At 35.3% G+C, this 22,496-nt stretch overlaps 1 protein-coding gene across 2 annotated transcripts in view; it reads left to right on the plus strand.

Moving 5' to 3' along the window:
* Positions 1-22,496, plus strand: part of Pkc98E (Protein kinase C) — a 343,235-nt gene that overhangs the window by 156,834 nt on the left and 163,905 nt on the right. For both annotated transcript variants that reach the window (XM_090411701.1, XM_090411702.1), the window contains exon 6: positions 16,010-16,142. In XM_090411701.1, the coding sequence (XP_090267827.1) occupies positions 16,010-16,142 (133 nt within the window). The remainder of the gene's footprint in view (positions 1-16,009; positions 16,143-22,496) is intronic.

A 22,496-nucleotide genomic window follows, 5' to 3' on the forward strand; every position in this document is an offset into this window, starting at 1 on the left:
AACATAAGAAGCCTGAATGACAAAGAAATGGAGCTGAGGAATTAGATAAGTACCAGATCGACATAATAGGGGTGACTGAAACAAAAAAGACAAAAACTGGTGAGATCTTTCTGAGCAATAAATACAAAATGTTATATTCAGGCAATGACAATCAAGGAAAAGAAGGAGTAGCCATAGCATTCAACACAAAATATGAAACTAATCTTCTTGAATGGCAGTCAGTCTCAGGTAGAGTAATGTGGGCAAATACGAGAATGGGGAACTGGACAATGAGACTTGTTTGTGCCTATGGTCCCACAGAAGGTTCTACTAAGGCAGAAGTGGAGGAATTTTTTTATGCTTTAGAAAAAGCAACTGACACAATGAAAAAGAAAAAATTGGTCCTTGTTGGGGATCTAAATAGTAGAGTAGGAAATGATTGTCAGACATACAAAAATATATATTGGGAAAATTTGGAGAAAAGAGCAAAGCTAATAATAATGGCAAATACCTGTTGGATTTCTCCTCAGGACATGGACTAGTTATTACTTACACCATGTTCCAACATAAAAATGTGCACAAATTCACATGGAGAGAAGAAGCAAGGAATAAGAAAAGTCTCATTGACTATGTTATTGTTGATAGTGATGTTTTCTCCCTGGTGCAGGACACCAGAGTGTACAGAGGATTTGAAATTGGAAGTGATCGCTATTTAGTCTTGAGCAGGATAAAATTGAATTTCATATTGAAAAGAATAACATGTAAGAAAGTTTTAAAGCGAATAAAAGTTGAGCAGCTCTCAGATGTGAATTGTAGACTAAAATACACAAAGATTATTGAAGAAAAAATGAAGGAGTTTGAGAACAGGAACCAAACCTTGGAGATTGGTTAGGTTAGGTTAGGTTCCTGGCAAATAAGTCAGCATGTGCTCTTTCAGAATACAGACAAATGTAAGAAAGCTTAACACTGTGTAAAACTAGCTAAACAAAAGTCATGGGAGGACTTTGGCAAGAACATTGAAAATAAATACCAAGAAGGTGACAAAATATTCTGAAGGTTGTTGAAGAAGCTTAGGAATGGAAGAAAGAGTAAAAGGAGTTAGAGATGATAAAGGTGACATGAAAACTTGAGAAAAAGATATCCTTGAAGTATTGAGTAATTACTTTGAAAAACTGCTAAATGAAACAAGCAATGAGGACAGCACAGTGGTAAAAAACACCGACCAGGCATGCAGTCAGGAATACATATCCATACTTGAAGTAGAAAAAGCTATCAAAGGCTTGAAATGTGTGAAAGGCAGCAGGAGTAGATGATATTCGACCAGAAATGCTGAAGTATGGTGGTATAAGAGTCTTACAGTGGTTGCACTTCATGGTTCAGAATGCCTGGACAGAGGGATGAATTCACGATGATTGGATTAGAGCTCTAATAGTACCCATATATAAAAAGGGAAATAAAACTGAATGTGAGAATTACAGAGGTATTTCCCTACTGAGTGTTCCTGGTAAGATATATGCAAGTATACTTGAGAAACGGTTGAGAAGAATTGTGGAAGAAAAGCTTGGTGAAGAACAAGCTGGAGTCAGGTCAGATAGAGGCTGTCAGGATCAGATCTTCACTTTACGACAAATAGTGGAGAAATCATGGGAATATAACAAAGATCTGTATTTAAGTTTTGTCGATCTGGAAAAGGCATATAACAAGGTCCCAAGAGAGAAGCTATTCCATACGCTACAGTTATATGGTGTCAATGGGGCATTATATCAAGCAATATTTAGTCTTTATTTGAGTTGTAAGTCAGCAGTTGGAATTGATGTAAGTACAGGAAGATGGGTTATTGTTAAGTCTGGTGTCAGACAAGGATGTACATTATCCCCTCTGTTATTCATTATCTATATGGATCACATTATGAAGGAATGTGGTATTAAACATGACATCAAAATTGGAGATGTTAATGTCAGCTCTTTGCTTTATGCAGATGATGTTATACTTCTAAATAAATCTGTTACAAGTCTGCAAGATTCCCTGACAAAATTGAAAAACTATTGTAATAGATATGGTATGAAGGTCAGCAATAAAAAGACAGACAATGAAAATAGGCAGAATCGTTAAAAATGTCAACTGCGTTGTGAACAGAGAACCTGTGAAACAAGTAAAACATTTTAGCTACTTAGGCATGATTTTTAGTGAAGATGGTAAATTAAATAAGGAAATAGACAACGGAATCAACAAATCTGGTATGGTAGGAAGTGAATTGAATATGGAATAAGAGAGAATTTAGTCGGAACACTAAATTAGCTGTCTACAAGACAGTGTTGAAACCAGTTTTAACTTATTGATCTGAGAGCTGTTTAGAAGTAAAACACTTGACCAAAGATTAGAGTCTGCAGATATGAGAGTCCTGAGAAAGATTAGAGGCATGAACAGATGGCATCAATGGCAATATCATATTAAAAACGAGGATATTAGGAAAGAACTTGATATTGTCAGCATCCAGGAATGCGTTAGCAGAACTAATCTCAGGTGGTATGGTCACTTAAACAGAATGGGTGAGGAAAGATTAGCAAAACAAGTGTTCTCTGCCAGGTTGGCAGGAAAACGACCCAGATTAAGACCAAGAAATAGTTGGATATTGTACAAAGTGTCTTAGAAGATAGAAATGTAAGATCTGATAATGTTGGCAAGTAACAGACTGATTTGGAGGAAAATTGCAGATAGGAATTTAGTAATGATGTAAATTTTTCATGTAGTACTATCATATCCTGTACACCTCTTGAGGGTACATGGCAGGAATTTGATGATGACGATGTAACTAATATATCTGGATTTTCTATGACAAGCATTTCATATTAGATCTCCCATACATACTTCAACACTCCAAGTTATGTACTGGTGAATAATGAGCATTCTGCATACATTGCAAATAGGCATTGTCATCAGAAGACTGCATTTATAAAGTTTTAAACAGACAATCTTCTTGTTGATAAGGAGGAGAAGTTAAATATCCTATTAGACATTTGAATTTTAACTGAACAAAAATCTGAGCATGTTATCCTTAACAGTGAATTTGTTAGCTCCAGGAATGAAAGTCTTTCTGTCTTTAGAAAATGTAAACAAAAAATAGTTTTTGTATTTTGAGACAAAATATGTTGCTCCTGTGACATATGTACACTGTGATGATTCTTTGTGAACTCTTCCAAAACAAGTTAATAGTAATGCCTTTTATACCTCTTGCATTCATGTGCATGTATGAGTGTGTGTGCGCATGCGCACACACAGTATGAAGGAAACTTGGAGAATATTTCCAAGGTAATGGAAGTAATATTGCAAGGACTGTCATTAGAATTTGTTTCCTGCAATTTAAAAATAATGCAAGGATTACTTGTATTACTTTTGAATTATAGAAGAATTTACAAAACATTGTTATTTTCTTTATGATTCAGACACAAAATATGTTCATTCAAAGTGATCTTCCATAAAGATTTTACACAAGTCCCCTGGCAATCCATTGCATATTAAATTAGATCTTGTAAACAATTTTGTTGAAGCATTCAACAACATGATACTTGCATTCCCGGACCTAACTGTAAGACTTCGAAAAATTAAAATTTGCGAAGCTAAACCTTAAGGAAGGTACAGTCATTGAGCATCAAATTAGAAATGATCAAAAGGTGAATTCAAAAGTAACTATAGTTGCTTTTGATGGATGTTTTACTCTCAGTTTGATGGACACAAGCATTTGTGCAATACTGATGGATTGGGCTTGAATGGTTGTTCAGTTAGGGTTTGGAAGTGCAAACTCAGGAAAACTAAAGAAAGGGTGGATGCATGCAAGTGTGTGAAGACACCCACAAAGTGAATGAACAAAAAATGTGGAATATAGTCCCTTAGGCCAGTGCTTCCCAAACTTATGGATGTAAAGGCCCCCTTGGAAAAATTAAAATATTTCACGGCCCCACCGGGAAAAAAAATCGTAATACAGACATATATTATTATAATATTTATTGTATTTATATTCGATACAGGAGCCTCCGTAGCTCAGTCAGTATAGATCAGGGATGCACAAACTTGAGGCCCAAGTTCCACTGTTACTTATGGGAGGGCCACCAAAAAAAAACTTGAACGTTATCTACCATATATTGTTTATTTTATTTATACCTATCATAATTGTTACAAAAAAGGTAATAAAAAGTAAGTGAATTTAATTTTATGCGTGACATTGCATTGATTTGACAATTGTATTGATATTTGGCTTGAGTTTTGTAGTAGCCAACCGCAAAATTGATTCTAAATTTTCATCAGTCAAGCAGTTCCTATTTTTCGATTTGTTAATATTCATGACTGAAAAAGTTTGTTCACAAATATATGTTGAGCCAAAGAGGCTTGCACATTTTAATGCATTATCTAGCAACCATTTATAATTGTTTTTTATGACACAACGATAGAAGTTTAATAAATTGCCATCGTTAAATTTATTTCGCAGGCTCTCATCGTTTTGAACGTCTATGAGTTCAAACTGTGCTGATTTGGGTGCATTTTCAGGCATAATGGCAAAAGGATTGCTAAATAAGTCTAGCAATGGTTTCACTTTTTTAAAATCAGAATACCGATCCTTGAAGACTGATATCAAGTTATCAATCTTTTCAACATACACAGTTTTAAAGTTGACATTGAACTTTTCAGAAACTTTCTTATAATTAGGAAAATGGATGTAATTCCCTGACTTCAGTTGGATTTGAAATAGATTTAACTTGCACTGAAAAGACAACATGTGGCCGTAAAGTTGAGTAACCAATTGATCTTTGCCCTGAAGTTGCGTATTTAACGTATTTAAATGATTAGTAATGTCAACCAGAAAGGCTACATCACATAACCAAGCCAGATTTTTTATGTCAGGGATGTTTTTTTTTTTTTTTTTCAGTCATGAAGATTTCAATTTCATCAATTAAATTTAGAACCCTCTCCAATGTTTGTCTGCGACTTAGCCACCTCACTTCTGTGTAAAAAAATTAAGTCACCATATTCATTTTCACTGTCTTCAAGAAACTTTTTAAATTGTCGGTGATTAAGGCCACGGGATTTTATAAAATCAATCGTTGAAACCACAACTTTCATGACATGTTCAAATCCAAGTTTCTTAGGGCACAAGCTCTCCTGGTGGATTATACAGTGGAATTGTATCAACTCATCGTCGTGCCGTCCCAAATGCTGTTTCAATAATGTTACCAATCCAGAATTAGCTCCTATCATGGAAGGAGCTCTGTCAGTTGTGATACCTGATAATTTTTCAGATCTAAATCAATTTTGGAACACTGTTCCAAAAGCCCAGTGAACATGTCATTACCTTTCGTTTGATCTGGCAATGAACTCATTCCAATCAGCTCCTCACTTACCTCAAACTCTTGCGTTATTCCACGTGCAAACATTAACAACTGGGCTGTGGAAGTAATGTCAGTTGATTCATCAATAGCTAATGAAAAATAGGCAAATTTCTTGAATAAGATGTTAATTGGTCCTTTACATTCTCCGACATTGCAGTAATTCTTCTTTGCACATTATCCTGTTTTAACTGAATTTTCTCAACATTTTTGGCTGATTCAGGACAAATTTTTTTAGCAGCTATCTCGAGGCAATCTTTAACGAAATCTCCATCTGTAAATGGTCGGCACCTTTTTGCTATAAGGAAAGATATTTCAAAACTTATTTCTGTTGCGATTTCCGAATCTTGAATAGGTTTTGTAAACATCACTTGCTAACCTGTCAATTCTCGTTTCAAATATGAAATCTTTTGTTTACGTAGTTCTTCGGGTAGATTTCAAAATGTAGAATGCATACTTTCATAGTGTCTCCTTACATCGTATTCTTTTGGTATGGCTACAGCACTTTTGCAAATCAAGCACATGATTTAAACGACTGCACAAAACCATATTTTTTGGTCCAGCTAACCTGAAACTGCCGTTTTTCATTCTGTAGTTTGCGTTTCCTACTTGGCCCTGCTTTATCCATTGTAGAATTTATTTTTTTACCGTTTCCTAGGGGTGATAATTAATTGTAGCAACCGCACCTACAAAAACAAAATACTCATATGATAAATAGACGAATTATAAAATTTGTTAACATTATTGCTAACCGATTATCGTAAATAGACAGGCAGTCATGACGTCACAGCTACTTTACTTTGCACATGTACCCTTTTTAAAAATTACCTATCGTGTAACTTGTTAAAGTTATAATAATACACGGTGAGGCGGGACGCCAGCAAATCAACGGAAGTCTGCATGCGGCTCACTGTCTGTGCATCCCTAGTATAGATGAAGCCATTTGGTCAGAAAGACCTAGGTTCGATTCCCATCCGTGATGTGAGGAACCTTTATCTGATCTCTTTCAACTAAAGGTGAGTTAGCCGGTCTCATATGGAGATAGGGGGGTTTTTTACCCAGGAAACTCTGATTTTTCTTCCCCCCAGAACAGGCAAACCGGCCCTGTGAACACACATGGATTACGGTCATGAATACGTCCTAGCTATAGGCCAATCCTCAACCCAGAAAAGATTGGAGAAAGTAATGTTGAACTACCCTGTAAAAAATCTCACCAGGAATACCTTGTGGGCAATGTCTACAGAGTCACCTATGGTCGGAAACGACTGAAAGGGAAAATCAGATATTCAATACAAAACATACACAGCGAATATTGCAAAAATCAAATGCAAATATTACATTTTTAACATCTTACATACACATTTGACATGGCACACTTAGTCTTAAAGCATTTCAAATTTGTTTTCAGTATTTCATGGCCCCCTTAACAAAACTAATGGCCCCAAGGGGGCTGGGGCCCACAGTTTGGGAAGCGCTGCCTTAGGCAACAATATTGAATGGGGTAGGCAGCTCGGGATGTAATTGTGGTCAGGGGACTAAGAGGAACTTGGCTAACAGCAGATGTAGTTAAGGGATAGAATGTGATGAGTTTTAGTATTTTCAGGGAAGATAAAGTAGACAAGATGGGTGGTAGTGTACAGCTGCTGATCACAGATTAATTGCCAAATAGTAGAAGTCAGTCAGGCAAATGGCAGTTCTTTTGAAGTAATCTGGAGTAAGATTCAGGCCAGTTGGACAAAATAAAAATTGGTTGCTGCTATAGGCCAGGGGGTTACCAGGGATGCTGTGCAAGACATGCAAGCAGATTAGTACAATGAGTGCAAGTTGGGTAATTGTTATGTGGGACTTCAATGTGAGTAGAGAGCTTGTAGAATGGTTTAAATATAGGCTGACAGTATGAACAAATCATAATTTATGTCATTTTTATCTGGAAAAGTATAAACATGGGCATTTTTGGGATAAAAAGATTGTATGCCATGTACCACATTGAGGGAACTGTACTCCAGGAAATTGAAGCTGGAGATTTGGGGGTAGTAAAGTAGGTAGTTAAAGTTTAGAGGCATATTGCTAAGGTAGCCAGGGTAGTTCACAGGTTACTGAAGAACACATTAACAAGCAGAGTTAAGGGAGTTGTCATTCATCTTTATAATGGTTTGATACAACCACATCTGGATTACTGTGCTAAAGTCTGGTCAGATGGGTTTCTTGGGAATGGGGAAGTAGTGGAGAGGATCCAGAGGTAAGTGACCAAGATGGTGAGTAGTCTGTAGAAGTCTACTTATGCAGATAGATTGGAAATTTGTGGATTGCAAAACTTGCTTGATAGGTGAAAAAGAGGGGATATAAACATCATCAAATTCCTGACATGTACCCTCAAGGGGTGTACAGGATATGATAGTACTACATGAAAAATTTACATCATTACTAACTTGCTGTCTACTGATTTCCTCCATATTAATCTGTTACTTGTCAAGACTACAACATTATCAGATCTTATATTTCTATCGTCTAAGGCACTTTGTACCGTATTGTTATCTCGTTGCTTTCTCTATATTTTATTTTATTCCATCTCTAATCAGCCCGCTATCTAATCTACTGTTGTGCCTCTTAAATATTAATTCAGTACTATTTCCTTTTCGGATACTGGCAAAATTTATTTTTATGCTGTGCCAGCCAATATCCTAGAACAGAAGAGACTCTTGTTCAGGGAAATAATTCTAAATTCAAAAGGGACACACACAATAATTAATATTATGCTAGTGCTGAGCAGATTTAGTTAGCAGTCATGACCTGAATCTCACTTAAACTACAATATCTAAATTCCTTCCTGCCAAAAAGGTTGTATTTCATAAGTGGTGGTTTGAATTTGTAATCGGGCATAAACTCAGGTATACGGTACAAAACATATTTTATTGGAAAAGCACAAAACATTTACAGTTAAGAAATTTGAAATATTCAATAGAACAAAACTAAGTCAAGGTTCAAAGTAAATCACATCAATGAAGTTGAGTAAACTAAATCCTTCAATTACTAAAAGATAAGATTAAGTGTAAGCATAACACTTCTAGGTTATAATTCCTTTTCACAAGTTATTCATTGAATACACATTAAACACTTTCATTAATACTCTATCAATAGCTATCTTAATTCTAAATCTCATTAGTCAAGCCTAATCATCCTCAATCAAATGCTGCCTATCGACAATTCTTCTTTGTTCCACGTGGTTTAACTAATTCAATCAAATTCTCATTTAAAAGTTCTCTAGAAAATTATCCTTACCTTACAGTATACACAAAATTCTCTTTCTTCAAAGCAATCTTAACATAGAATGAAATTCTTTACATCACCGGATCCTTTCTGATTGTCATGACGCTATCACATGTAGATCTGGGTTACCTTCCTGTATAGATGTCAGCTGTCTCTGCGCCTGCCGATTCACTACGTCCCTGAATCACTTATGCACTTTGCCGTATTTTCTACCGCTTCTCAGGAAACTTCCTCTGTTCTCTTCAGTGGGCCTTTTTTCAAAGGCTCGATTCTGCATAGGCCGTCATATCATGATCAACTTCGCTTGGAAATCCTCGAGCATTCCCAGGAATAGGCCTCGTCGTCCGACATTGTTGTAATCGACCCACCGCTCTCTCATGAATCACCCGACAAACCTCCCCAAGCTGGAATCCCAGAACCGAAGATTGAAAAAGCCCTGTAATATCCTGTGCATCATCCTTTATTCACCCTTTCGTGTGCCCGCACGAACTTCACAGTTCATGCCCTTTGGGTGATCCCACACTATCCCTAATCTGTTAGGTTACCGTATTCCAGGTAGTCGTTCTGATGTCACTTTCTGCATAGGTACAGCCTCTGGCGCTATGCTTGACTCATACAGATTACATACGATTATTTTGGATTACTACTTATTATCTGTTTGGAAATTTCGTAATATACTAGACAGCTTAATGGGATTTACAAATAACTTAACAATTCCCTTACACAATTCTCACTATTCTAACACAAAATTCTCTGCTTCTGAATTCAGTTATACAGGAATAATCTTCAGTATATGGCACATATAGAATACATATTATCACATGACACAAGGAAATTTTCATAATTAGGTGCTGAGTATCTCTTTAATTAGTAATATTTAGTCTGTTAAATCCTGAATAAAGAATTTGCTTGTAAAGTTTTCCATTCAGGATCTAACAGTATCAATCCACATATATCTTGGTCTTCCTCTGGGTTGTTTTCCTGCTAACCTGGCAGAGAACAATTGTTTTCCTAATCTTTCCTCGCCCATTCTGTTTATGTGACCATACCACCTGAGATTAGCTCTGCTAACGTATTCCTGGATGCTGACAATGTCAAGTTCTTTCCTAATATCCTAATTTTTAATATGATATTGCCATTGATGACACCTGTTCACGACACTAATCTTTCTCAGGACTCTCATATCTGCGGTCTCTAATCTTTGGTCAAGTGTTTTACTTCTGACCCAGCTCTCAGATCCATAAGTTAAAACTGGTTTAACACTGTCTTGTATACAGCTAATTTACTGTTCTGACTAATTTCTCTCTTATTCCATATAAATTTATTCAGTTGACTTCCTCCCATACCAGCGCTTTGTTGATTCTGTTGTCTATTTCCATATTTAATTTACTGTCTTCACTGAAAATCGTGCCTAAGTAGCTGAAATGTTTTACTTATTCCACAGGTTCTCCATTCACAATGCAGTTGACATTTTCAACGATTCTACCTATTTTCATTGTCTTTGTCTTTTTATTGCTGATCTTCATACCATATCTATTACAACACCTATTCAATTTAGACAGAGAATCTGGCAGACTTGTAGCGGATTTATTTAGAAGTATAACATCATCCGCATAAAGCAAAGAGCTGACATTAACATCTCCAATTTTGATATAAGGTTTAATACCACTTTCCTTCATAATGTGATCCATATAGATAATGAATAACAGAGGGGATAATGTACATCCTTGTCTCACACCAGATTTAACATTAAACCATCTTCCTGTACTTCCTTCAATTCTAACTGCTGATTTACAAAGACTAAGTATTGCTTGATATAATGCCCCATTGACACCATATAACTGTAGTGTATTGAATAGCTTCTCTCTTGGCACCTTGTCATATGCCTTTTCCAAATCGACAAAACTTAAATATAGATCTTTGTTATATTCCCATGCTTTCTCAACTATTTGTCGTAAAGTGAAGATCTGATCCTGACAGCCTCTATTTGGCTGGAATCCCCATTGTTTTTCACCAAGCTTTTCTTCTACAATTCTTCTCAACTGTTTCTCAAGTATGCTTGGATAAATCTTGCCAGGATCACACAGTAGGGAAATACTCTGTAATTCTCACATTCAGTTTTATTTCCCTTTTTATATATGGGTACTATTAGAGCTCTACTCCAATCATCGGGAATTTGTCCCTCTGTCCAGGCTTTCTGAACTATGCAGTGCAGCCACTGTAAGACTTTTATACCACCATACTTCAGCATTTCTGGTCAAATATCATCTACTCCTGCTGCATTTCCACATTTCAGCCTTTGATGGCTTTTTCTACTTCAAGTATGGATATGTAGTCCTGACCGTATCCCTGCTGAGTGTTTTTTACCACTGTGCTATCACTGCTTATTTCATTTAGCAATTTTTCAAAGAAATTCATCCATACTTCGAGGATATCTTTTTCTCCTGTTTTCATGTCACCTTTATCATCTCTAACTCCTTTTAGAGCACTCTTTCCTCCTTTTAGAGCACTCTTTCCTCCATTTCTAAGCTTCTTCAACAACCTCCAGAATATTTTGCCACCTTCTTGATATTTATTTTCTATGTTCTTGCCAAAGTCCTCCCATGACTTCTGTTTAGCTAGTTTTACACAGTGTTTAGCTTTAAAAAATTTAAATATAATTTAAAGTGTTTTGCTTTCATACATTTGTCTCCATATTCTCTAAGAGCACAAGCTGACTTATTTGCCAGGAACTTTTGATATGCTTGTTTCTTTTCCTTCACTGCCTGTTTAACTTCCTGTGTCCACCATGGAGTTCTGATTTTTCTATTGTTGTAGACAACCTCACCATTTGCCTCTCTGGCTGAGTCAATCAGGGTTTTCTTCAAGGCTTGCCACTGAATCTCCAAGGTTTGGTTCCTGTTCTCAAACTGTTTCATTTTTTCTTCAATAATCTTTGTGTATTTTAGCCTACAGTTCACATCTGAGAGCTGCTCAACTTTTATTCGCTTTAAAAAGTTCTTACATGTTATTCTTTTCAATATGAAATTTTATTTTATCCTGCTCAAGACTAAATCATGATCACTTTCAATTTCAAATCCTCTGTACACTCTGGTGTCCTGCAACAACCTCAAAAGTGGGATTGCACCCAAAGAAGATCATGCTCTCTGTGTGGTGGGATTATAAAGGTGTTGTCCACTATGAGGTTTTACTGTCAGGCAGAACGATTGATTCAACTGTCTATTGCTCACAGTTAATGCGACTGGCCCGTGCAATTAGCACAAAACATCCTGAATTGGCAAATCGGAAAGGAGTTGTCTTTCACCACGACAACGCCAGACCCCACACATTGTTAACAACCCGGAATAAATTGTTATTACGTCTTGGCTGGGATATTTTGCCGCATCCTCCATATTCACCGGACCTGGCACCTTCCGGTTACCACTTATTCCGATCGTTGCAGAATTCTCTGAACAGGAAAACCTTCGCTAATGAGGAGGCTGTTAAAAGACACCTGGATCAGTTTTTCATCAGTAAACCTCAGGTGTTTTATGAATGTGGCATAATGAAGTTGGTGGACAGAGGGAAAGAGGCCATTGATAAAGAGGGTCAATATATAACTGAGTAGTATATATTATATATATTAAATAAAATGTCTTTCATTCCACTCTGAAAAACTGAATGAACGTATTTCCCAACCCAATATATTAAGGCAAAACTGCAAAAATAGGTAGGAATGTGGAAAACTTCAACTATATTCTTCAATTCTAAAATATTCTTTCACCCAGTTTTTAATGAAGATGGCAATTTAGATATGGAAATAAACAGTAGAATGAGGAGGGCTGGGTAACCAACTGAATAAATTTATATGGAATAAGATAAATTAACCAAAACTTTAAACTAGCAGTATATAAGACAGTGTTCAAACAAACTAACTTGAGATCTGAGAGTTGAATTAGAAATAAAGCATTTGATCATTTGTTAAATGGTTAAAGACTGAACATTTGATTAATTGTGAGAAATTTAGGAAAGTGAATGGATGGCATCAGAGGTGAAATCATTAGAAATGAAGATATTAGAATGGAACTTGACATTGTTATCATTTAGGAGTGTGCAAGCAGAGCTAATGCAGTGTGGTATGGGTACTTAAACTGAATGGGAGAGGAAAGTTTTACAAAAGAAGTGTTTTGATGCCAGGGTGGCAGAAAAGAGACCTAGAAGTGCCCTAGGAGAAAAATATAAGATATATGACAGTATTGGAGTGCTACATGATACCATCTGAAGCAAGTTTATTGATAGCAGATTACCCTCAAGGAGTGTATATACTCCTTGAGGATACATATCTGGAATTTGATTGACGATTATATAATAATATATTTTCTTACTTTATTATAAATATAGTGATGCATTCAAATATTTGAATTTTGGATGTCTATATTGAATAAAATAAAATTCCACTCTACATTTAACAATGGCTTAGCCTGTGTTTTTGTTTCGACATTCTTAACAAAGAATCCTGTCATAATGGGCAGGTGTGTGTGTGTGGGGGGGGGTTCTGTTTTTAAATGCTACATGTTAAAATTCATAGAATCCACTTTTTATACCTTAGTTACAAAATCTTTGTTTTCAAGTGATATTTTTGTTTAACTTAGGTTTATTTGCTTAATGTCATTAGTTTCTTAAATGCTAAAAAAAAAAATTCAATTTTTAGCTAATTCACTATGAGTAGATTTATATCAACTTTTATAATTAACCATTGACTGATACTTTTTTATTCATTAAAACAATGTTTTACTGTCTATATGGCTGAAAACATTTTCAGGAAAATATTTAACACAAAACTCAAACATTTCCTGATAGTTTTTTCTATAAATTGAAAAATACTGGATTGATAATTTAATCATGTGTGCCATTAGGCACATCATATGCAGTCTATACATTGTTGTATAAACTCTGTATGTGATTGCTGGCATAGGAGATTGCTGGCCTTGGCTAAGTGGTTATTGTATCGAACCTGCATCCTTTTGGCTGTGGGTTTGAATCCTGCCGTGGGCTTGGAAGTTTGTGATTGTCTGTGAAAATACTAATGGTGGTTGTCAGCAGTAGATGGCATTGGTGTAGATGATGAAAGTAGTTACGGTTCGTTGTAGTTGGTGGAGATGGAGAGTTCTGGAGTAGGTGCCTTCCCTCGATGAGTCTTTGGACTTCCTGGAGGTGTCATATAATAATAACAATAATAGGAGAAGTTGTGAATGTTACATATACTAATTAATGATTTTCAGATGTCATTAAAGTACAAGTCCTGATTTCTATTTAGTGTTGTGAGAGTGAATGATGCCTCAGAAGACTCCTTGAATAATCTGAAATTATTCTCCTTCAAGTAAGCCATGGAGGAAGCTTGCCAATTTATTGTGTGACATTCTGTTGTGAGAATGCATGCTGCAAGCCTGCTCCCCCCCCCCTCTTGTTTTCAACATCACATGTTCTTCTTTTACGGATTTCGAAACTTCTCCCAGTTTGAACTACGTACACCTTTCTCCAAGAACAAGGAATCTTGTATACCCCACGATGTTTGTAGAATGGAATGTTGTCTTTAGGGAAATGTAAGGGACATTTTAAGGTGTTAACTGGTTTGAACCTGTTCTGATAACTGATTTTAATAATTGGGCTACTTTTCTTGATATGTTGCCAATGATAAGGAGACTGGCTTTATAGTTAATTTTCAGGTTATCATAGGATGGTTCATTGGAAGATAAAAGTTTCTTTAGTAACATTTTTGAGTAGCCATTTTGGGGAAACTGGCTAAATAGGATTTGAATTTTTTTTTTTTTTTTAATTTCATCATTTTTGAGTATATTTACATTTTTTTTTGAGGTTTTGATGAACATTCAGAGTGAACAGATGGCATCAATAGCAAAATCATATTAGAAAGGAACTTAACATTGTCGGCATTCAAGAATGTGTGAGCAGAGTTAATCTAAGGTGATATGGTGTCACTTAAACAGGAAGAAAAGTTAGCAAAACAGGTATTTGCCAAGATGGGCAAAAAAAAAAAAAAAAAAAAGGATGCAGAGGAAGAGCAATATATAGGTGGATTGAACCAGTTAGAGATACAATACTGAAGTGCTGACAAGTAGTGGACTAATTTGGAAGAAAATTGTTGATAGGAGATTAATAATAATGTAAACTTAATCATGTAGTACAGTAATCCCTCGATTAGTGCGTCATTATTTTTCGATACCCAAATTTGATTGGTGCACCTATATACATCTTAAAAATAAATGTTATAGATTTTAAAAATTTTCTATCTATGCATTTTTATGGCTATTTTAAAAAATCACTCGCCAGAATGAAATAATTTAGTTACCGATTTAAAACATTTTACAGAGTTATTTTTAATGGCATACTACACTACTTCCATGTACACTATGTATACTATGTTCCAAATTTTTATTGCCAAAATTTATGTCGTCTGCTATAGTATGCCACAGATTCGACACTTCTGCGTATATCACAAAAAGGAGAATCCATTCCGATAACAGGGTAATCCATCCGTCTTCTGGGATGAATTATTTATTATTACACGTCAGAAAATTAACTTCTCTTTTATGATCATTATAGTTTTTAAAGTGGTAACTATTTTGCTTGTATAACAGTTGGGATGTTTTATCTATAAAGCACGTGATTTCGCGTGTTGACGACCAATTCGTACGTCCTTCATTTCTTTTTCCCCCTTCAATGATAATGTCCAAGAGTTAATTAAATCTCATTCTGAAGAATTGAGTGATTCCAACCTGCTAAATTTAGATGCACAGCAGGAAGATCCCGAAGAATATGAAGAAAATTTAATCACTGATGGCCAGTCAAAAGAGATTTCACAGAAACAATTTGAAAATATTTTTCGTATAATCGAAGTTTTTAAGCAGCGATGCTTAGAGGCTGACTCTGAAGAGAGAAGCAGTAAAATTGCAGGTGAGTAGAAGAGGCAATAGGGTCATACCATCGGTTGCATGAAACAAAATGCCCGCCAAACTACGTTAGCTCAATTCTTTGTTAAGAAGTAGAATAATAAAATTTATATTTTGAATATGTTTTATTGTCTTTCAGCTTCATGGTTTTCCTTTAACTAGGCACTGAGACATATCTTAATTCTTTTGTAAAAAAATTAAGTTTCAATAAAGAAATTTGAGGAACGAATTATACTTTTTCCCACAGGTTATTATATTCAATTAATGCACCTGTTTTAAAGAATACATGAGGTGCACTAATCAAGGGATTGCTCTACTGTCATAGTAGTTTGTATGTTCCTTAAGGGTACATATCAGGAAATTGATAACTTTTAGTGTGTAATGTAAACCATTTTTTTAATCTATTATATTACTTATAATACTGTTATTTTTCTCTAGTTGATAGCAGGTAGTCGGTTTAACATCAATATTCCTCATCGCTTTACCATGCACAATTACAAACGGCCAACATTCTGTGACCATTGTGGGTCCATGCTTTATGGTCTCTTTAGGCAAGGCCTACAGTGTGAAGGTAATGATTTTATTTTTGTTAAGTGGATTTGTTCAAGACAACAAACTGAAAAGTATACAGTTTTTGAATACTTTTCAGTAAATTTATTTAGAAATATGCTTAGTTTTTAAGTTTAATATGAACTGCATCCATGTTAGCATTTAGTAATACCTTTATTTTCTGGATTTTTTTCTCTAAAATGTTGCACCCTTTTCAAAGGTTTATTTTAAACTTGTAATTTTCAACATATCATTCATTAACTGAATGGTCTTTAACATTAGGCTGAATGTAACATCATTCAGCTGTTTTTGAAGCATTGTATTCATTCATGGGTTGTTTATTCCTGCACATGCAGATACAAAACTTTTCGAGTTTTATTACAATCAAAGGTTAATTCAATATGATATGATGTGATGTAATTATAAGGCAGAATGTCATTCCTTGCAGTCTGTTAGAGTAAATATGCATAGAAAAGGTGCTGTTAAACAAATATTTTCATGTGTATTGTTTTAATGTACATTCAGATAATTGCATTATAGGCGTTTGCATTTCTGTAATTATTCACCTACATAAAGAATTTCTTTATGACAAACATTTCATTCACTAAGAATTAGATGTTTATATTTGGATCTCTTTGATAGCCATGTAGTTGTTAATTATGTTGTTTATTGGAAACAGAGATTTAATGTCTTTGAACTCTTACTGCATGCAAAAAAAAAAAAAAATGCACCTATCATCTTCTAACTTTAAGCTGTATTGTCAAACTTTAGTCTTTGTAATACCAGAAGATATTACAGTTACTGTGACAATTTCTGACATTGTCGATTAAAAATAAAGTAGTTCTGCGAGAATCACTGTGTATTATAGATAGTTTTTTGATAAAATGGGAATTGTGTACAGTCCAAAATAGCAATAAAAGCATAGAAGAAATCTCAAATGAAAAGGCAGTTTAGATTATGGTGACTATGTGTAACAGAACATATTTAAAGCAGCAAGTATAAAGAGCAATGTATTACAGTTCTGTCAAAAATATGTTAGCACTGCAATAATCATAAGACTTAACTGGATTAACAAAAATGTTAGGCAACACTTTGCAATCTCTGTTTTTGTAACTTGGTTAATTTGGAGTAAATTTGAGATATCAGAATATTGGACAAAAAGTTCATTTCTGTGATAAGTGAGCATTATGTTTAATGAATTCTACTATCTTATGGAGTCTGACAAGTTTGGATCTCTTCTTCCAACTGACAAGGAATGGGATATAAACTTCAGTAGCTTCAATTTAAATGCGACTTTTTGTAATAGTTGATAATTTTTCGCATTTTCTAGTTTGTTTTGCACTACTGCAGTACTTGTTGATATTCTTTTATATCATTCTGCATTGTTTTTCACCATCATTTAGAAGTTTTTCTTTTATTCTTTTTCCATAAATGTTTTAAATCTCATCATCATCATCAAATTCCTGCCATGTACTCTCAAGGGGTGTACAGGATATGACAGTACTACATGAAAAAATTACATCATTACTAACTTCCTATCTACAATTTTCCTCCAAATCAGTCTGTTACTTGTCAAGACTAAAACATTATCAGATCTTATATTTCTATCGTCTAAGGCACTTTGTACCGTATCAATCCACCTATATCTTGGTCTTCCTCTGGGTCGTTTTCCTGCCAACCTGGCAGAGAACACTTGTTTTGCTAATCTTTCCTCTCCCATTCTATTTAAGTGACCATACCACCTGAGATTAGCTCTGTTAACGCATTCCTGGATGCTGACAATGTCAAGTTCTTTCCTAATATCCTAATTTTTAATATGATATTGCCATTGATGCCATCTGTTCACGCCTATAATCTTTCTCAGGACTCTCATATCTGCGGTCTCTAGTCTTTGGTCAAGTGTTTTACTTCTGACCCAGCTCTCAGATCCATAAGTTAAAACTGGTTTGAACACTGTCTTGTATACAGCTAATTTAGTGTTCCGACTAATTTCTCTCTTATTCCATATGAATTTATTCAATTGACTTCCCACCATACCAGCTTTGCTGATTGTCTATTTCTTGTCTATGTCATCTGTTGTCTATTTCTATATTTAATTTCCCATCTTCAGTAAAAATCGTGCCTAAGTAGCTGAAATGTTTTACTTGTTCCACAGGTTCTCCATTCACAACACAGTTGACATTTTCAATGATTCTGCCTATTTTCATTGTCTTTGTCTTTTTATTGCTGACCTTCATACCATATCTATTACAACAGCAATTGAATTTAGTCAGAGAATCTTGCAGACTTGTAGCGGATTTATTTAGAAGTATAACATCATCCGCATAAAGCAAAGAGCTGACATTAACATCTCCAATTTTGATATCAGGTTTAATACCACTTTCCTTCATAATGTGATCCATATTGTTAATGAATAACAGAGGGGATAATGTACATCCTTGTCTCACACCAGATTTAACATTAAACCATCTTCCTGTACTTCCTTCAATTCTAACTGCTGACTTACAACTCAAATAAAGACTAAGTATTGCTTGATATAATGCCCCATTCGACACCATATAACTGCAGCGTATTGAATAGCTTCTCTCTTGGCACCTTGTCATATGCCTTTTCCAAATTGACAAAACTTAAATACAGATCTTTGTTATATTCCCATGCTTTCTCGACTATTTGTCGTAAAGTGAAGATCTGATCCTGACAGCCTCTATATGGCCTGAATCCAGCTTGTTCTTCACCAAGCTTTTCTTCCACAATTCTTCTCAACCGTTTCTCAAGTATACTTGCATAGATCTTGCCAGGAATACTCAGTAGGGAAATACCTCTGTAATTCTCACATGCAGTTTTATTTCCCTTTTTATATATGGGTACTATGAGAGCTCTACTCCAATCATCGGGAATGCGTCCCTTTGTCCAGGCTTTCTGAACTATGCAGTGCAGCCACTGTAAGACTTTTATACCACCATACTTCAGCATTTCTGGTCGAATATCATCTACTCCTGCTGCCTTTCCACATTTCAAGCCTTTGACTTTTTCTACTTCAAGTATGGATATGTATTCCTGACTGCATGCCTGGTCAGTGTTTTTTACCACTGTGCTGTTATCACTGCTTGTTTCATTTAGCAGTTTTTCAAAGTAATTACTCCATACTTCAAGGATATCTTTTTCTCCCGTTTTCATGTCACCTTTATCATCTCTAATTCCTTTTACAGCACTCTTTCCTCCATTCCTAAGCTTCTTCAACAACCTCCAGAATATTTTGCCACCTTCTTGATATTTATTTTCTATATTCTTGCCAAAGTCCTCCCATGACTTTTGTTTAGCTAGTTTTAAACACTGTTTAGCTTTCTTACATTTGTCTCTGTATTCTGTAAGAGTAAAAGCTGACTTATTTGCCAGGAACTTTTGATATGCTTTCTTCTTTTCCTTCACTGCCTCTTTAACTTCCTGTGTCCACCAGGGAGTTCTGATTTTTTTATCATTGCACACAACCTCACCACATGCCTCACTGGCAGAATCAATCAATGTTTTCTTTAGAGTTTGCCACTGAATCTCCAATGCTTGATTCTTGTTCTCAGACTCTTTCAATTTCTTTTCAATAATCTTTCTGTATTTTAGTCTACAGTTCACATCTGAGAGCTGCTCAACTTTTATTTGCTTTAAAACTTTCTTACATGTTATTCTTTTCAATATGAAATTCAATTTTATTCTGCTCAAGACTAAATAGTGATCACTTCCAATTTCAAATCCTCTGTACACTCTGGTGTCCTGCACCATGGAGAAAACATCACTATCAACAATAACATAGTCAATGAGACTTTTCTTATTCCTAGCCTCTTCTCTCCATGTGAATTTGTGCACATTTTTATATTGGAACATGGTGTTAGTAATAACCAGTCCATGTCCTGAGCAGAAATTCAACAGATATTTGCCATTATTATTAGCTTTGCTCTTTTCTCCAAATTTTCCCAAAATATTTTTGTATGTCTCACAATCATTTCCTACTCTGCTATTTAGATCCCCAACAAGGACCAACTTTTCCTTTTTCATTGTGTTAGTTGCTTTTTCTAAAGCGTCAAAAAATTCCTCCACTTCTACCTTAGTAGAACCTTCTGTGGGACCATAGGCACAAATAAGTCTCATTGTCCATTTTCCCATTTTCATATTTGCCCACATTACACTACTTGAGACTGACTGCCATTCAAGAAGATTAGCGTCGTATTTTGTGTTGAATACTATGGCTACTCCTTCTTTTCCTTGATTGTCATTGCCTGAATATAACATTTTGTATTTATTGCTCAGAAAGATCTCACCAGTTTTGGTCTTTTTTGTTTCAGTCACCCCTATTATGTCGATCTGGTACTTATCTAATTCCTCAGCTAGCTCCATTTCTTTGCCATTCAGGCTTCTTACGTTGATAGTACTGATCTTTAACTCTGGTGATGTTGAGTTGGGGTTTGTTTTCAGATTTGTTCCAGTAGCTGACTTTTCGCTGTTCACCCTGGTTCCCTGACGAAAACAACGGGGGCCTTGTTTAACCGGGCGACACCTCAGCCAGCATGAAATTTTGTCATGTTGTACCATCATTTTTTATTTTGGTTTAACCAATAAGAATACAATTTGGTCTGCTAAATCCCAAATTGCCAGCCCATCCTCGTTCGTTCAGTATCAAAGTAGATACCCAACAGGGTGCACCACGAGAAGGTGAGGATTGGACATTAGGTCAGAAGCCCTGGTTGGTTCTCCGCATTCCTTGGAAAGGCTATGTGGAGGTCTCCTCTCAGTTATACAGCTTTGACCCTTAAGCACCCCAGTTTTAAATCTTGATTTTCATAATTTTCTTATACAGAATGGACCAATCTGATTGTGAATACTATGAAGGATTAATTATGTTGCTACCTGGTCTGATTCAAGTTGTCAGTAATTTACATTTTGTTTTTATCCTCTTTTAACATTTTTCCTCTTTAGTTCCAGTCAGTTAAAAAAAAAAAAAAAAAACACTTGACAATTTGTTCTTTTAAAACACTTTTTCTTTAGTTTGCTCATACATTATGTTGAAAAAAAAAAGTATTAGGACAACACTATATATCAGTGAAACTTTTTTGCACACACACACACACCTCAATAGAATGTGGATCCTGCCTTCCTTTGGCTTCTTTGATCATGCTTTCCAACCTTCTAGGCACTCTTCACTAATTTGTGATTATAAGTCAGGTATTTTGGACTATTCTCTGCATTCAGTCCGTCCCCATTAGACAGACTATCACTGTATATACACTATTGAAGTTTTTTTTGTTTTGTTTTCACATATTTTCCTCAAACCATGTTACAGTAGTGCCAACAGTCTGACAGTGCATATTAGTCTGGTCTTTCAACATTCTGAATGTTGGAAGTATTGCACCATTCAGAAATATTTCTTTTGGCCTTCGTCCTTCCATTTCACTAAAAATTTTAGTCCCTACCAGGAGAAATAACTCTAGACCATTACACCTCTCCCAACAAACTTCACATTTGGGATTATGCTGTTGGGCATAAAGCATTACCTCAGACATTCACGACACCTATACTCACCTGTTCAGAAAAGTATGTAGCATGATTCATTGCCCCATATCACAGACTTAATATTCTGTACACCAGTTGGTGTTCTTTTATACCAGTGTGGTCTGCATTATTGATTGATGGTTGATGTTTGGCTCATGTAGTGTGCTATTACTAGCTGAAACCTTGTAGACTTTTTTTTTTTAATTGTTTCCACAATAGATTGCTAAGATTTTTATATCGTACTTTTTTAAAACCTTTTGTTGGCTTCAGTTTTTGTGTTTCGAGGCAGTGGTGGTGGTGGTGGTGGTATCCTCACATTCCATTAGCTGATCGTTTTTTCCAATTACTGATTATGGATAATGCATTCATTTACTAGTTTCACAAATAATTAGTCTATTGATATGGCATTCTATGATAATACTCTTTCAGTATTATCATAGAATGTCTTTTCTACAAAAAATTCACGTCAGTCTGACCATAGAGTGCATTGCTCATCTTAATTGGTTCAATGCTATTAATTGTAGTGTAGGATAACTTTGAATACTTTAATTTATTAATTAATATAATTTTAAATATGGAAATTTAGCACACCTAAGCACACCCACAGCAATTCCATGGGTGTGCTTAGGTGTGTTGTGCACACTCACGAAATAGCAATATCACCGATATTATATTTTTGCATTTATTCCTGCTAAAGACTCTCCTAATTGTTTCCTGGCTTCATGCGACACTTTTTAATGCAATGTTGCATCACATTTGCATTAATAGCCTAGGGGGACAGTCACAAATACAGACGCTTTTGAGCCCTTTAAACAGACATGCAGAATGTCAAATTCTT

The sequence above is a fragment of the Typopeltis vanoorti genome, chromosome 21 (assembly GCF_054136105.1).
Source record: "Typopeltis vanoorti isolate ZY-2024b chromosome 21, IOZ_Tvanoo_1.0, whole genome shotgun sequence".
NCBI lineage: Eukaryota > Metazoa > Arthropoda > Arachnida > Uropygi > Thelyphonidae > Typopeltis > Typopeltis vanoorti.